Source organism: Onychostruthus taczanowskii, unplaced genomic scaffold (assembly GCF_017590055.1).
Source record: "Onychostruthus taczanowskii isolate IOZ18803 unplaced genomic scaffold, ASM1759005v1 scaffold42, whole genome shotgun sequence".
NCBI lineage: Eukaryota > Metazoa > Chordata > Aves > Passeriformes > Passeridae > Onychostruthus > Onychostruthus taczanowskii.
In genome coordinates, this window is record NW_024501682.1 from 601,912 (window position 1) to 618,423 (window position 16,512).

General features: G+C 40.5%; 1 protein-coding gene across 2 annotated transcripts in view; it reads left to right on the forward strand.

Annotated features, from left to right (window-relative positions):
• The first annotated feature begins 2 nt into the window (after positions 1 to 2).
• LPGAT1 (lysophosphatidylglycerol acyltransferase 1) overlaps positions 3 to 16,512 on the forward strand; it is a 59,272-nt gene continuing 42,762 nt past the window's right edge. Inside the window, exons 1-2 of one of the 2 annotated variants that reach the window (XM_041413542.1) lie at positions 520 to 647; positions 1,526 to 1,738. In XM_041413542.1, coding sequence (XP_041269476.1) covers positions 1,711 to 1,738 — 28 coding nt within the window. In that variant the 5' untranslated portion in view covers positions 520 to 647; positions 1,526 to 1,710. Of the gene's footprint in view, positions 648 to 1,525; positions 1,739 to 16,512 lie in introns of both variants that reach the window. The other variant, XM_041413541.1, reaches the window with a different exon arrangement.

Sequence of the window (16,512 nt, forward strand, 5' to 3'; positions counted from 1 at the left end):
AGCCGCGCCGGGGCGGGGGAGAGGCCGCCGGCAGCCGCCGTAGCTCCCGCCGCCTTTTCGGGGAGGGGGAGATGGAGGGCGACCGGGAGCACGCGTGTGTGCCCCGCCGCGAGTGCGGGCTGGGGTCCCCCGGAGCCCGGGAACGGAGGCGGCGCCGGCCGGAGGGTCGCGCCGGAGCCTTCGTGCCCCCGGGGCGGGGGTCGCTGCCTGCCCCGTGACTCACGGCGGGAGCGGGCTGGGGCTGGGGCTGGGGCCGCGCCGGCGGACATCCGCGCCTCGCCCCCTTGGGGAGCGCTCCCTGTGCCACCTTGGTTTTGGTTTTTGCTGTCCCCGCTCGGGGAGCGCTCCCTGTGCCACCTCGTTCTCCCTCTGCCCGCAGGACGGTCCCGCGCCCTCCGCTGTGAAGAGCATGGCCATGACTCTAGAGCAGGCCCAGAGGGTGGGCTATACCTGCCTGAAAGCACTCCTCAGGTTCGCTTTTATGGTCGCCAATAACCTGGTTGCTATTCCGTCCTACGTCTTGTATTTAATTGTGCTGCAGCCTCTCCGAATATTGGACAGCAAAAGCTTCTGGTATATCGAAGGAGTGTTATTTAAATGGCTTTTAGCAATGGTGGCTTCCTGGGGCTGGTGGGCAGGATACACAGGTAAGAACGCCTTATTAATTTAAAACATACTAATATGTTACAAGACTGTTTTCATAAGGGTAGATGTATAAGGAAATCTACTACTGAATGTAATAGATATGCAGGATGTTCTTCTGTAAGTTGTCTTACACAGATGTATTTCTGGGTTGAGATGCTGGGTACTGAAACATTTTTAAGTCATACCTAGAAACTTTGTATGTTTTAAGTGGTTTGCCGTCAGTATTTTGTGCTAGTAAAACGGGAAATATGACTTCTCCTTAGTATCTTGATCATGTTATTTTAGTGTTTCACAAAAAAGATATGTCTCCTCAAAAGAGACTTGATTTGTACTGTGCGAGTAGCTAGCCGAACTAAACTTTTCTTGTATTAAGTGTGTGCATTTCTAAACCATCTCCCCTTAAAAATATCAGGAGACAAGGCTAAGAAGTTTGACACAGAGCTTATGTCAGAAGAGTAGGTCTTCTATTCCTTGCAACAGGGACTTGTCTTTTCTGCTGTCTCAAAGCAGAGGGAACCTCTTTCATTCAAGTAGTGATATGGAATATTTCTCAACCGTATGACTCTTCATTTACTGTTAGCAGAGCTAATTACGGTATCTGTAGGGTTTTTCTCTCTGCATGCTTGCTTTGTGGTTATTACTGAACTTGTTTTTGCTCGTTTAGTATTCATAGGCTCATCAAGGTGATGGACTGAACTGAAATATTAAGGAAGGCTCTGGTCTTGTCCTCGAATGCACTGATTTTCATCCTGGCTACTGCACTTCATGCAAAAAATCAGCCGTCAGCTCTTTGTGTGAGCTTTGGAAAGGGAAGAAATGAATCTATTGAGTGCAAAGTATGAGCAGCCCTCCTAAAATTCTTTCCTTCTCTTCTGCCCAGGCTGCATCTGCAGGTCTTGTGTAAACAAGAAAAACAAGGAATGGCAGCAGACAGCTCTGGAGTCTGGTCAGACTCCTGATTAGTCAGAAAGTCAGTGTTGACCCAGACGGAGTCTTGTTAGGCAACGAGAGCTGACGCCTCTGTGCCAGTGTGGCTTTTGGTACCCTGTCGTGTGCCCTTCCGAGATGCACAGAGTTTCTGTGGATCCTCTAGGTGAGCTTTCCCTTCTTTTTAAGGACATGGTGGCAGCAGCAGCAGCAAGCTAGACTCTGATTTGTCGGGCTAGAGCTGTCGCAGCGTTGCACTGCTTCAAAACTGCTTTGCCTGGTACAGCTCAAGCTTATCCAGAGATGCTGTTTAAAGACCTTTTTATATGTTTGCTCATTAAAAGAAGTCCACATAGTGTTTGCAGTGGCAGGTACACTTGTAAAAGTCTGCTTTATGTTGTAAAGCATGAAGTCCTTCCAGAAGGAAGGACTGACTTTCAAGGTGTCTTTGTAAGTTTATGGCCATAATGGTGATGTTAAAGTCATACAGCTCATGACCCCGAGGATTCACTGTGTGTACTGAATGTGCTGGTTAAAATTCATTGTCCTATGACAATTTTTGAAAGCCATTTCCTCAGGGTAGTTTTACTGCTGACTGCAGAACTGTGTGGTTTCTTTTGCCTATTGCTTGGAAGGTGGTCTTAGCATGATCTGCATATCCTAGAATCTTCCTGAAGCATCTGTTGGTTGGTATTGCTGATGTACTTGACAATTTTAAATCATTTGTTTTACAGTCTTGAAATGTCTTAGTATATTTGTTTGAAGTATTTACAAACTGCTATGCAGAAGTGTTTTAAGGGGTGGTGTATGGGTAAGGAGGCCCTTCTTTTGCTTTTCACTGTGAAGCATGGCTTTTGGGGAGGATTTTGAGTAAATGCTTGTATGAAAGTTTAGTTTAAATGCATTTTATTTGACATAAAGGCATTAGTGTGTTTTATACTGAAATTATATGAATTAGCAAGAACAGCTTATTTCCTTATCCTTTCTTTAACCTCATCAGTGCTCTCTACCACTTGCAGAACAAACCTGGAAAGTGTATAATTCTGGCTTCAACACATTCATACAGAGTAATCTGTGTGTCTTTTTTCAGATTAATAGATTTATACAAATCTGCCACTAGGTCCCCTCTTATTTATACAGTATGACATAACTAACTCAGAACTGAAATACTGCTTTATTAGAGTTGGTGTCCAAGACTTGCAGTGGTACGTCTGAAAGAGACATTGCTCCAGAATTCTTCTGTTCTAAATTCCAAAAAACTAAGTCAAAGGTAGGCTTCAGTATGTCCTATCTTTGCAAAAGTAAATGTAAGACAGTAGGTATGCATGGGTTCATTGAAAAGATTAAAGTTTTTTCTTTTGAGTAGCAGAGTAGTTGTTGAAGGTTTTTTTGTTGGTTTGTTTGTCTTTAAGAGGGTAACCAGATAAATAAGTTTGTCTTTTAATTGGAGAGAGTGGTCTGCTTCAGTTGTGTTGCAAGTATGCTTCAGTTCTTTTGTTTATTTATTTTTTCCCTTTCCAAGACTGGGTCATCTCTTGGGTAAGAAGTGACATAAATAATTTGTAATTAAGGACTTAAAGTCAGCCTGCAAAATAGATTCAGGGCAGACTTTTTTTTCTCCCATAATTTGTGTGTAATGTGTAGGAGAAAGCTTGACACCAAATGAAGAGAATATGGTGAGTGCTAGGTTATCCTTCTGGGCTTTGCTTTGTTGCATAATTGTTGGTATAATTTACTGAATATAGCTGGAAGAGCTAAGGAAGAACTCCTGAATGATGTCTGCCCTTCTCTTCCTTGCCCCTGTCTAAACCTGAGGGTTTTTGTTAGGAACATAGAGGATTTATTACAGAAATTATCTGATCTGTGTCTGTATCAGTAGCTCTAATCTGTGCTTTTTGATGAATGTAGGTGTTTCTGTTTGCAGATGCACTTGATATTATGTAAAGAAATAGTATATGACTGGACAAGCAAATTAAATAAGGGACTGGAAAGAGAAATTGTAAAGGTCACTGTCCTCTCCCTAATCTTTTTCTTCTTAAGATGCAAGTATGAGAGAGAACTTGTGCATAATTGGTTTACTTTGATTTTTAAAGGGCAGAATATGATAAATATCTCTGTTGTTCTCTTGAGCTCCAAAGAGTTTCTTACAAAAATGAAAACTGGATATTTTTTTATGAAGAGTGTACAGACAGTCTAGCAATGTTATTTTATTTTTATATGATTTCAGAAAGGCCTTCTTATAACTCTTCTAAATCTCCTTTTTAAAGGCTTTTTAAAATAAATGCATTGCTCTTGGAGGAGCTGTTCAGCCAGGGCACTTGGAATCTGCATATTAGTGTGATCTGAAAGGCACCTTTGAATAATACTTCTAAATATTAGAAGCATTGTTGGAAGAAGCGTTCTAAAAAAAGCAAACTCAAGAGTGCTTGAACCTTTGTTGGCAAGTACCTTTTTCCCCTCTACTATAATTTGTCATTTAATATATGAGTACACCAGATAGCACTAAGTGGTGTGGTAGATGGGAGGGAGATGTAGCATGTCTGTGGTGGTGAATTTCTGATGATCTTTTGCTCACCTACAAAACCAGTTTTAAAGTAGTCATCTTAGAGATTTCGTCTTCTTTGGTGAAGTATTGCAGACTAAGTGTAATATCCATGTACTTAATCAAATCACCAAAAACAGGACTGCTAGAGATGAGGTTGCTTAATTAATTACACACAGGCAAACTGTTTTGCTGCCTCTGCTGCAGTCCAAATGCAGGAGTGGGTAGGAGCCCGTGATGGTGTTGTTGCAGTATTGCAATGAGGAGTCTCTAGGACAGCAGAGCAGTCAGCTGGCAGTGCAGTCCTGACCCTGGGGGTGCTGAGGTTCTGCTCCACTGTGCTCCACTAAGCTCATCTCAGCATGGGGAGCAGTGCTGGTGCCCGGTCTGCGCCTCTGGCTGTGGATGGGGAGGAGCTGGCAGAGGGTGAGTGTCCTCTGGCTGCAGCAGTCACCAGCTCTTCTGTCAGCACCAGGGGAGAGAAGCTCTGGGCTCTGCAGGCTTGTGTGCACCTGGGCATGGGGATTCTTCAGATCTGTGCCTGGAGTATTTCATACTCCAGCACAAGGAGGACTCCTTGACAAAACCTTGCATTTCAGCCTCTCAGTGACACACAGAGCAGTATTGGATAGGTCAGCGGGCTGTGTGCAGGTGAAGAGTAATACACCTGCTACCACACACTAAAAACTCTTAGTGCTGTGACTATGCTTGCTGGTATAATGATGCAGTACTTCATTAAAAGTGGACCAATTCTATGGTGTTGCTGTTCTGTGTCAGCCAGGATGGTGACTAATTTTAAAGAGTGTCTATAAGGATTGTCAGGTTTTGTCAAGTGAGAAGAATTTCTCTTTCCTTCTCTGTTCAGCCAAGTAAAGAAAAGCTGAGATTGAGATTTTGATTTTTAATTGTCCCCATCTCTTCTCCTCCCAAGTGATACAGCTTTTATCGGCTGATTTATTACATTTGATTAGAATGAGACCACTCAATAATTTTTTCAGAATTCATTCCTTTTTTTTTCCTTCTAATGCAAAATCTTGTTTCCGTTTTATCAGTCAACAGCCTTAATTCCTTCTAAGAATGCAAATATTTTTGTCTTCCAGAACTGTAAAAGATACAGGTGGAGTTGCTGTGACAACACTTCCTTGGTGCAGACAACATGTGCTGTCTGCGCTGCTTCTCGTGACAGGTTGGCCCCTCTCGGCGGGCAGGAAGTGCAGCAGAAGCTGAAGGACCGCAGATGAGATAAAGTAAATTTTTTGTCCCATACAAGGCAGGCAGTGTTATTTCAGGAGACCGATCTAACCCTGCCGTTGGTCCTGCTCTCCTCAGTTCCTTCGGCGTGATATTTCACTGGAGTATTTTGCTTTTGGGTCTGGTCACTACTCTGAGGACTGGGCAGAGAGAGGCAGGGGGAAACAACTTCTGGTTTTGAGGCCAGGCAGTATGTGAAATGGAGAAGGAAAATGGTAACATGATAACATGGTTCTTGATAACATTTTCTTAGAATGTGCAAAAGTACCTGATTTGACTCAGGAGATTCGGATAGCAGTGTACTGCAAATAAACTTCTGGTTTATGCTGGGGGCGTGCATTGAGTTTCTAGGCAATTTCTGACTTAAATGAAGCTTTCCTTGATGTGTCGGTTATGCTGAGATCAAGCAGGAATTTTTGCATTCATTTCGCTGCTTGTAAGAGGAAGTTTGTATTTACCTTTTGAGCTGTCTTGATAAGAAAAGGTCAGAGTTGGATGAGTTGGGGACATTGGAGCTGTTTCCACCGTGGCCTCAGAGCAAAGGCCATCTCAAAGGCAGCTTTGCGCAAGAGGAGGGAAGGTGTGCAGTGAACTTGGTGTCAACTTCTTTGTGCATGTGATGTGACTGTAAAGAGTGCTGGACAAAGACCCTTGTCCTTTTCTACTGGCATGTGGAAATCACATCAGGAAATCCCCGTATCTCCTTTTGGGGACATGGGTTACAGTTACCATGCTTCTTTGTAGTTCATCTAATGCCAGCAAATGTAATCTAATGTGTCAGAAGCAGTAAAGCTTATAATTCATTTTTCTGTTGTATCATTTCATTGTAAAGGGTCATTCCAACAGATTAGATAATGAAATATTCTCTGAGTTGATTTTTTTTTTTTTTCAGAAAGCTGCTGCCTCCTGGCACAAAGCTTAGAGTAAAAGCACACATTATTGTTTTTGTTGTTTGTTGCTATTTAAGTCCTTTTTTCAATTTTTGTTTGTTTTTCCCTTTCCCTCCCCCTTTTTTAGAGCAGGTTAGTCTCTGTACCTGTTTCACCTACTCTGGATAATACAAAAACTATTGCAAGCCTACCGAAGCATAGTAAAAATGAAATTATTGATGAATACATACACAGAAAGGTATGATTCTATAATTTGAAGTCCAGCAATGGCGGTGGAATGCTTCTAAATTAGCTCATAAGCTCACAGCCAAAGGAAAGTGAAGTTTTAGGAATTCTGGGTTCCATTCCTCCTTATAGTTGAGTTTGCTATTTTTAGCATGTGTTTTTTATTCCCTTAGTTCATCTGTGCCTTTGTTTTTAGCATATCTATTCACATTAGTCTTCTTACTTCTCCCTTCATTACTGAAGGGATATGACTAAGAATACCTGAGAGATGTGTCTCTGTTCTCTTTACCTTTTCCTGTTCTTTTCCTTGATTGTAGGCTTTTAAGAACCATGTGAAATAATTACAGGAAAGCTTTTGTCCAGCTCTGATTTGGACAAGCATGATCTTAGAGAGTTAAATACTTTGTCCACAAATTCTGTGCAGTGAATTTTTTTTTGCACTTGAACAGTGTCATCATGTGTATTGAAACATGTCAGAAATGATGCCTTTATGTCAAAAATGCAATTTTATCTCTCATTTAATGTAACTGAAGCATGGAAGTTTTGGAGATTTTCAAGAAAGCTGTAGAAAAAGAAATTGAATTTTTAATGTGGAGAAGAAAACTTTTTCTCAGAAGTTTTGTTCCGGGAAATTACTTTTTCAGAATGAGGCTCAGATTAACTGAATACATCACTTTGCCTTTTTCTGTCATCTGTGTGAGAGGGACAGAAAAGTCTTGCCAAAGGTTAGTTTGGCAACGTTTTAAGGTGCTGTAAAATGGAAGAGTTGTGCAACCCTAATTAGACTGGATAGTTAGTAAATCCTTTATGGGATATAATCATAGTGGTGTAACTCTGCAGGGTGAACTGAGCTAAAGTACAGCTCCAAGATACGTAATCTGCTGGTGTTTGTTGGAGTGGGATGTAAACTCTGATGCTGAGGATGACACGTCAAACGCGTGATTGCGTAGGCACGGAATTGCCCTGCTCTTGCAGCCAGCGCGGCTCAGATATTAGTCCAGCCACTTGTGTGTGCACTTACTGAAATAAATAAGACTAATGTGTTTGCATTCCCAAAAATGTTCCATGATACCAGTGAGGCATTCTGTGTATGAGGCTGTTCTGTGTTTTTCCTCTCCCCCCACAAAGCATTTCAAGCAGGGAGTGCCACAGAAGAAAGCCAGTCCCAGCCTTTTAGACTCATCCTACCACTGCTTCAGTTCCATTGGCCCAATATTTCATGATGTGTGGTGATCTGGATCGCAGCCGGCTCTGGCTCGTGCTAAAACTACCCATCCACCCCTCTTTTTGCTGGGTGGCATAGAAGACACAGTGCCTAACCCAGTTCCTTTTGTGGATGTGGTGAGAGAAGGTAGGTACAAACAGCAAAGAGGAAGAGGAAGGAAATGCAACTTTTGGTGGCAGCACCAGCTTTAGTGTATTTTTTAAATTGCTGCTTACAGCCTCAATTCAAGAGAGCAGTCCCATGCAGGATAAGCCTTTACTATGTGAATGTCACTGAAGTAGACTTCTTCATCTTTTGTTACTATTTTCTTAACTGGTTGATGTTTAGACTGGAAGAGTGCTTTCTGCCAAATTCTTTTAGAAGAAAAAAACTAAGCTTAGGGTGAGAACGAAGGACTAGGATAAACTGAAAACTAGTTCATAAAGAAATAAGGAGATGAGTGGTTCTGGTGCAAGCTCAGCAATGGCGTTTCTTTAAAGTTTTGTATGTGTACTAGTTGAATTTGTCAGCTACAGAGACAATTGTAGAAAATTACAAAAGTACTTAAGCTGCATGAATAGCCAACACAATGCAGAAGTTGTTTGGTGTTGAACAATATAAAGTAATAAACATTTAAGTGAAGTAGCAGTTTAGGAAGTAGATGAGTATCATGGTGGAGAGCTTAGGGAAAGTTTTGTCCCAGTGAACTACTGTACCTTCTGTTATAAAATAAGTAAAGAACAGAATGGAGAACAATACTAAAAAAATACCAGTGGTTCACCTTCACATTTCAGTAGTTTTGTCTCAGTTGTTCTAAAGCTATTGAAGAATTAAGACCTCTCTAAGAGGGTCACCAGCCTTCTTAGTGCAGGCTGAAATCAAACCAGAACCATTTCACTCACAGCTGAACTCAAAGTAGAATCAAATTGGACAACTCAGTGATTCTGTTTCCTGGGCAGAATGGAAAAGATTCAATCTCCTTGACTCTGTGTAAAGGAGAAGGGATTTTTTAGTGTCCCCATTAAAAGGTAGAACATTAAAAGTCTACGAGATTTAATAAGACAGCAGTACCTGGAGATTATGTTTAATTTTTTCCTTAAATACTTCCATTATACCTTTTCACAAATGCTTTACTAGATAATGCCAACGGTGTTAGTTCTTTTGATTCATACAACATAACCGTAAAACTTCTTGTTTAAATGTTACACTTCTAAAGGGTAAGGAATTGTCCTTTTTTAAGGAATTTAATAGTTCATAGCTTAGAGACTCACCTCAGTTTCGTAATTTAAGTGAAAGAGGAGAGGAAAGATTAATAGCTTTATTACTGCTTCTCACTTGTGTGGAACTATAAATAGAAATGGTGTTCTAAGAGCAAGGAGCAGAACTGCTGCTGTTTGGGAGGACATAGGTTCAGGAAAACTGAGTCTTTAGGACAGTGGCATGAATGCTTGTGGATTTGGGGCTTTTTTGGTGGCAAAAGGGAGGACTTTCTCTGACTTCTCTTAAAATTTACTTTAAGAAGTATTCTAGCATCCCATACTTACAAGCATGTGGAGTTTCTGTGAAAGTTCATAGTGTCTGTGTTTACTTGTCAGAACTGGGGGAGAAAAAACCCCATCAATATTAGGAACACATACTTTTTGTTAATTTAAGCATCAGTTATGTTTGAGTGTGGTGTTTAAGGTGGGCCATTGAACACCATTTTAATGTAATTTTATGACTTGGGTGTTTATTACCCATGTAGATGAGTGTGACCATGTTTAAGTATAGTATCCTGATGAGATTAAGCTCCTTGTTTAACAGCTATTCTTTCTCTCACCTCTCCCACACTTCTGATTTGCCTCCTTGCAAATCTGTCTGCAGTTGACCAGATGGTTCAGATTTCAGGCATAGTTGTGTTCTCATGAGTTTTGTGAAAATTGACAGCGGAGGAGAGAGACCCAAGTTTGTGCCTCAGCTCAGGGTGCTGCAGGCAGACTCAGCCATTGTATGTCTTGTTTGACATCTGCTGCTTGCTCAAACAGTGCATCAGTGATTCAGGGCTTGCCACAGTGCCAGCATATCTTGTCTATCCTGTTGGGGGGAAGGAGGTTAGACAGTGGGTTTTTGGGAAATCAGCATTTGTTAGTTCTGCTTCTGGAGCAACACATTAACCTGGCAGTGGCAGATGGTGCTGGAAGCAGCATCCTTTCCTGTGGGGTTTAGTACACCTTGCTTATCAGAGTCTTTTAGATCCAAAAGGCATATGCAGAAAACTCTTCATGCTTAATATTAGGAAAAAGCCTAACTGGTAAAAGAACTTAAAATATTAAGCTTTTAATACCTTCTACTCTGTATTAAACAAAAGTTCATGTAGCCTCCTAAAAAGAGGACTGGAAGGACATCAACCTGACTGAAACTCCATCCTGATTTTGTCTAGAATAGTGTTAATGTTCCTCCTAAAACCACATCAAGCTCTCAAGGAAGAGCAGTGATGCTCAGATTCCTGTAGGCAGGTCAGAGTCAAAGAAGAAATCGGTTGTGAATCTGACCCAGGGACATGTAGAAACATGAAGGTCTAGGCATATTTGAGTGTATTTGGGAAAACCAGGGAGAGAGCAATGGTGTGGATTGTAAGCAGCATGAGAGTCTGTCAATAAGGGTTCTGTTGCACCACTCTTGAAGATATCACATTAGAAGCGTGGCCTCTTGAGTTTTGTACCTGGACCTGTCCTATTTTGATATGCATAAATATATATAGATGGCTTGGCAAATCTCCAACTCCAGTAGCTGCCAGTTTGCTTTCCAAATGCATTCTTCTTTCTTACTCATTTTTATTGCCTGTGGTTATCTCTGGCATGAAATTCAGTTGTTGTTGCTCCTGTCAACAGCATTACTTGCAAATAAATAGAACCATAGCCTGTGTATACATTAATAGAGAATGAACGACCTGTGAGGTTCAGTTTACATTTGTAAAAATGTTTCCAGATGCAGGCATGGTTAATATAAATGTCTGTTAAACCTCTTGCATGGAGTAGGTGACGTGAAAATGAACAGATTAATATTTTTTGTCTTTGGAACTCTTCCGTTTGTATTATTAAACCTAATACTTTGATCTTCTAGTGTAGTAACAGAGGAAGGGAATGGGACAACAGCAAGGTCTTTGCCCAGGTAATTCTGTTGTCTTGGTTAACAAATCTCAAAACACTCAAGGTCATTTGATACCTGTCTTGAGCTTCTCAAGTTTGACGAGATATTTGCAGGCTGGAGGAGCACTTCTGTTTCAAAGGGAGGAAATACTGAAACATACCTTTCTTTTTTCTTTATTGCTCACCTTTTCTGTTTTAATATCCTACTGAACTTCAAAAGCTAAAATGCAGTGCTGAGTTCATGTAACCACAAGTGATGTCACTGTACGTCACTGTAGGAAGGCAAAGGGTTATTTTGGGTAGCTGCTGTGGAAAGGAACCCTAGCAAGTGGTCTCCTCCCTTCTTTTCTAGTCCTGTTACCACCCTTTCCTGATACTTTGCAAGAACTGTGTAGTAAATCTGGCTGTCTGGTCACTCACTGGGTTTGATCTGAGGCATTTTCTTTGAGCAAAGTACGGAGGCTTTGGTTGGGTAGGTAGAATTCAATGTTTGAATGGTACTGACCAAAGTTCTTACTCTGTGGGAGTGCTACACTTCGGTAGCCTGACTAATTTTTAAATTTGTTTGTTTGTTTGTTTGAAGAAAAAGTCATTTGTAAGACTTCTGGCCGGAGTTTCAGGAGTAGAATAAGCCAAGGCACTAGTAGCCACATATCATAAGAAGGTGCATTTAAAATGCTTACAGTGCCCATTGCTACCCACAGACTTAGAAATATTCACATTAATCATTTAATTGTAAAGCAGAAGTTTGAGAGTCATCAGATCTTCTTTCATTTGTGGCGCCCATCTATATGTGAAATGGAAAAGCTTATTTCCACAGTCTCTTTCACAGCTCTGTTGTTCAACTGCTTTATGGGTGCTCTACAGAGAGGCTGCTCTGCACTAAAGTAGTTTTTAACTGAACTACTCTGAAATCTGTTATTTTTCTTTTTTTGTTCCCCTACATTTTTCTGCTGTCATTTTCACCATTTGTTGTAAATCTATTGAAACTTTTTTTTTATTTGAGCTGTGGAATTTTTCTTTAATGTGAGGAGTGAAAAGAGAGAGGAAAAGAGAAGCCTCAATTCCTGTCATTGCAGGAGCATATTTCACAATTTGAGCCTGAGTATTTCACTGAAAGGTGCATTCTGGTGCACAGTACTGATCTGTGCACCGAGGATGAAGGATAGGTATTGGAGTCATCCACTCAGAATGTTTGAATGAATTTGTTTCTACAGAGTGACCATTTTATGTTAGTAAAAAGTACTGCTGAAGTTCCAAGTAGTGTCTGTTGGCCACAAATCCAATGTACTTCTTGCAGTTGTCAGCAGGTGTAAGAGGATTATTTGTTTTGTAATAGTAACAGATGCCAGAGAGCTAAACTTTTTGAAGAACTAGGAACAGTAAACTTTCTGCTGCTGCTTTGAGGTACATCAGCTAGAATAATACAACGAAAGAGGCTGTTTTTCCCTGCTAATTTCTTAATTTGTGATAGCCTGACTATGCCATTAAAGGTATTGCTTCTGATGTTGTGATGGGCTTCTGCTTACTGTCAACCTGAAACCTGGCCACACAATTCTTGTAAGTTGCTGAACTGGTATAGGATAACCTGGGGCAAATTTAATAAGAGGTTTTGTTCTCTTGAATCATTTTTTGTGTCATACCAACAAAAGTAATACTTAAGATTCCAGCTAGAATTGGTATCATACACATTCCAGCATGCTTTTCAAACTTACTGTGGCCTCTTGTTTTAATAATGGAATTTGCATAAACAGAAACATAAAACTAAATATAGGAATTTGCTATTATATTTATTTGCATCATTAGCTTCTAACTGGTTTATGATTAAATTATTTCATTAAATTTGTGGTAGCTGGACATCATTTCCCCCAGCCTTTATAAAATCCATTATTTGGAAAAAACTAACCTCACATCTAACAAGTGGGACAGTGTTTTCACAATTCATGTTACAACTTCCTTGTTGTAAAGACTGTTACTTTTATCATGGATGAGAAGTTTTTTAAAGTCCTTGAAACGTAATGATGGAAACATTTAACACATCTCTTAAAAAGTTTATCCTTTTTTCTTGTATCTGTATCCAGTTATTTTTTGATTCTTCACAGGCCTTTCATTTTCAAGCGTCCCCCTCCACGCTGCAGGTTGAGCATGTCCATTGCCTGAGTGTGTTCTGTGGTGTAAGGCCGCACTATCCTGCTGGAGCTGGAGGATGGCACAGAGGTGTGCGGGAGGAGAAGAGAGTAATGCTGCAGCTCTTGATTAGCAGCCAGTTTTATGGCTTGAGGATATTGATTTTCAGATTATGCTACATCTGCATTCTCAGTGTTCTTGTGATCATTCATGTGCATTTTTTCTGTACAGACTTGACTAAGTTGAAAAGATTTAAATGGTCAGTGTCCTTCAGGTGGAGACACCCTCCTCAGTTCTGAGGTCACTGTAAGGAGACAACAAATAAATGCACAGAAAGGCCTTTCACCTTTCCCATGTAGGCTATTTAACCAAGGTAATCTAAAAGTAAAGGGTGTTCCTGGCACTACTTTTGTGTTGTGATTATTTCTACTGGACAATGACCTGGGCTGAAAAACACCAGCTGTATAACAAGACATCATCATGTCTTGTGGTGGTAACTTAGGCAAGAACTGACGAATATGAAGAGGTAACTGCAAGGTGTCAACTTGGTTTAGGTAAACAGAAGGTAATGATGGGATATAGGGATGGTCTTACCACAGTTAGAATCTTGACTTCCACTAATAGTATTGTTTTCTTGACTTGAACCTTCAGCCAGTGATTAAAATCTTGCAGTTTGCCTCCCTGAGGAGGAAAAGCAGATTAGTCTCTGGTTTTGGTGTGTGGTTTTTTTTTTTTTTTTTTTTTTTTTTTTTTTTTTTTTTTTTTTTTTATAATTTTTTTTTTTTTTTTTTTTTTTGTGTTTAATCAATATGGCTTATTTATTGTATTTAGTCAATATGACTTACATAAAATACCATGTTTTCCTGAGCCCAGTTGATTTGAACACTAAGAAAATGGATTCCTTGCTTAGTACAGTAATTCGATTTATTTTTTAGCTTATGTTTTGAAAAACATGGTCTTAGTCCTTAACTGTTGTCACTCTGGCAGCTTTTCTTGCTGTGTACCCTCTTCTGTGACCCTTGCCTGCACCTGGTCCCAGTGGTAAAGTTCAGAGCTAAGCAGTTGAATGCTTGGGGCTGATCAGGCCTCTTCACCATGCTATTAATTAGGGTTTCTGTGTAGGGAGAGATTAATGCAAGCTCTCACTTAGAGTTTCAGGCAAGTTGCACATCTTGTATAAAGAAAAAGCAATGTTTGCTCACTTCCAGTCTGATTGCAGTTTTCTGGTTCCCATATTTCATAAACCTCAAGGCACTTCAGAGATTTTCATGGGTACCAGAAAACCCTTGATTAGTTACCTCACTAACTATTATGTAAGTGCACTAGAATCTTTTGTTATCAGTTTCCTATGGGAAATTGCTTTCTCTTTTCTTGCAACCCAGTGACAGTTTCCTGCATTCTGCATGTCTTTTACCTCAAAGAGCCTCTTGTGTAGTGCTCTGAAAAGTTTGTGGTCCCAAATCATACTTAAAAGCTTAACTTAAAACTTTCAGTGAAAAAGGTGAATTAGACTTAAAAAAAGTGTCTTTTCATTGCTGGCCACCCTCTCCAGTCCCTCATGCAGGATGTAATAATTTAGGTTCGGCTGAGTTCTTCTGCTGTCCCCAGAAAGACTTGGTATAGCGTGGCCTTGGGATATTTGTTGGAAAATTGCTGCATATGTCATGTAATTTCTACAGCTGTGTTTTTTGGGAAAAACATCTTAAAAGCTTCAAGACGCCCTGGTTTTCTTGATATTATATTGGAAGCTTGCAATCTGCGAATCTGAAAAGGAGAGGAACTGGCCATTTCTTCCTGGGCAGGTTCATTGCTATCTGTCACCTTGTTGCCTATTCTTGCTCTCTAAAGCCGTACTTTCAACTGGGCTGGCTGGAGGATCTAGATTAAGTGAGAGCAGAATTTTCAGTATGGCTGGAACTGTGACTTTCAAAATACCTCAACGCTTTTTTTTCCCTTCCCCCTAAAGAGTAAACCAGCAATTTTTGCAGAGCTTTGTAGTGGTAGAGCTTGCTACAATGAAAATAACAATGTAACAATGAAAATTTTGTGCAGTCTTTATCAGGATTTGGTTTTGAGTACCTCAGCAGTTAGCAGTGAATATACTTAAAGTTTCTGTAATAAATACCTTCAAGTCTTATGTATTGCTCCCAGAAGCAACCAGGGCTTGAATCTGTCCACTTCAAAAGCAGAAAAATCTAATGGCGATTGCATCCACCTATTTACCTGCCTAGGATAATAGATGATTCTTCTCTTTATTTCTTTCTAGCCATCAGACTTTGCTCATGTTTTGTTTTCTTCTTGGAACAGCATTACATATTTTTCCCAATTATTTATTTAAAGCCTTGCTTTTGCCTTGCAAGTGCATTTTTTTTCAGTAAGTCTTCATCCAGTTTCCCCATTATTTACATTATTTTGGACTACACAGTGCAGACCCTATTTCTGTCATACAGAGAAGAAAATTTGATCCCAAACAGTGTGCACCTCTGCAGAAGCAGCTGAGTAGTTGAATGGGAGCTGTGGGAGTGCTGTGTTCCTGCAAGTGGCTTGTTGATTATTAGTTTTGGCCAGCTTGTTCTGGGCTGGCCAGTTTGCATCAGGATTATCAGAGTGAACAGCTGAGGTTGCAAAGCAGGTTTCAGCCTTTCCTCAACTTCGAAAGAGAGAGTTCTCTGTCTGGAGGAAACAGGGCTGCAATTTCACAACTTGTTTGTTCTGCACAGACCATTATCCTAATGGGATTTTTCACACATTTGGTTTGGATATATTGTTTTTTGGTGTTGATGACACAATCTGAGATGTATCCCTTTGCTCTAGGGCCAAAAACCTTGGCTCTCTTTTCTGGGCATTGTCTCCCCCAGACCCTGACTGGGTTTTGTGTGACTGCTTTATTCCTGTACCTATTAGGTTTTTAAGGCTGTCTGATGTGTGAGCTGTACTTTCTGAGCCACCTTAACAGTTGAGGCAAGTGCAGTACATTATGAATGGCTCTTTCTGGCATCACAGGGAGTTTCACATCTGGAAAGACAAGCAACAGGATCAAATTAGTAATGCATACCATTGCTAGTGACTCAAAAGGAAACCCTAATAATGGTATTGTAGTTTTTGGTACTGCTTCTGGGTAATTTCTGCTCTCTAGTCAGTTGCTTCTGCAAAGGCAGTTCAGATTATTGCTAGGATGCAGTACTTTAACTGTGACAGGGGGTGTGCTTTCAGACTGCTCTCTTTGGGAGAAAATTTTTTCTTTGATTTGCTTTCCCCAAACAAATCCAAGCCCACTAAAAATTAAGCAGCTGTCATCCTGTCCCTGCCTAAGTAGTGGCTATATAGTCTCTGTGACACATGGCAACAAAAATTTTGTACCAAGGATGTTTAACTTTCTCTTGTACAGCAGCTTACAAAAAGGAGTGGGGAGGATGCAGGTTTTTAGCGTGTTCTAAACATGTTCTTTAAAAGAACAAAACTCTACACTTGCTGTGGTAAGTGTAGAGAGACCACAACATGCGTAACAAGTTTGTTTCAGAAAGAAATTCACAGCAATTTTGAAGGTAACCTGGGTGACTTGTCCTGTTTATG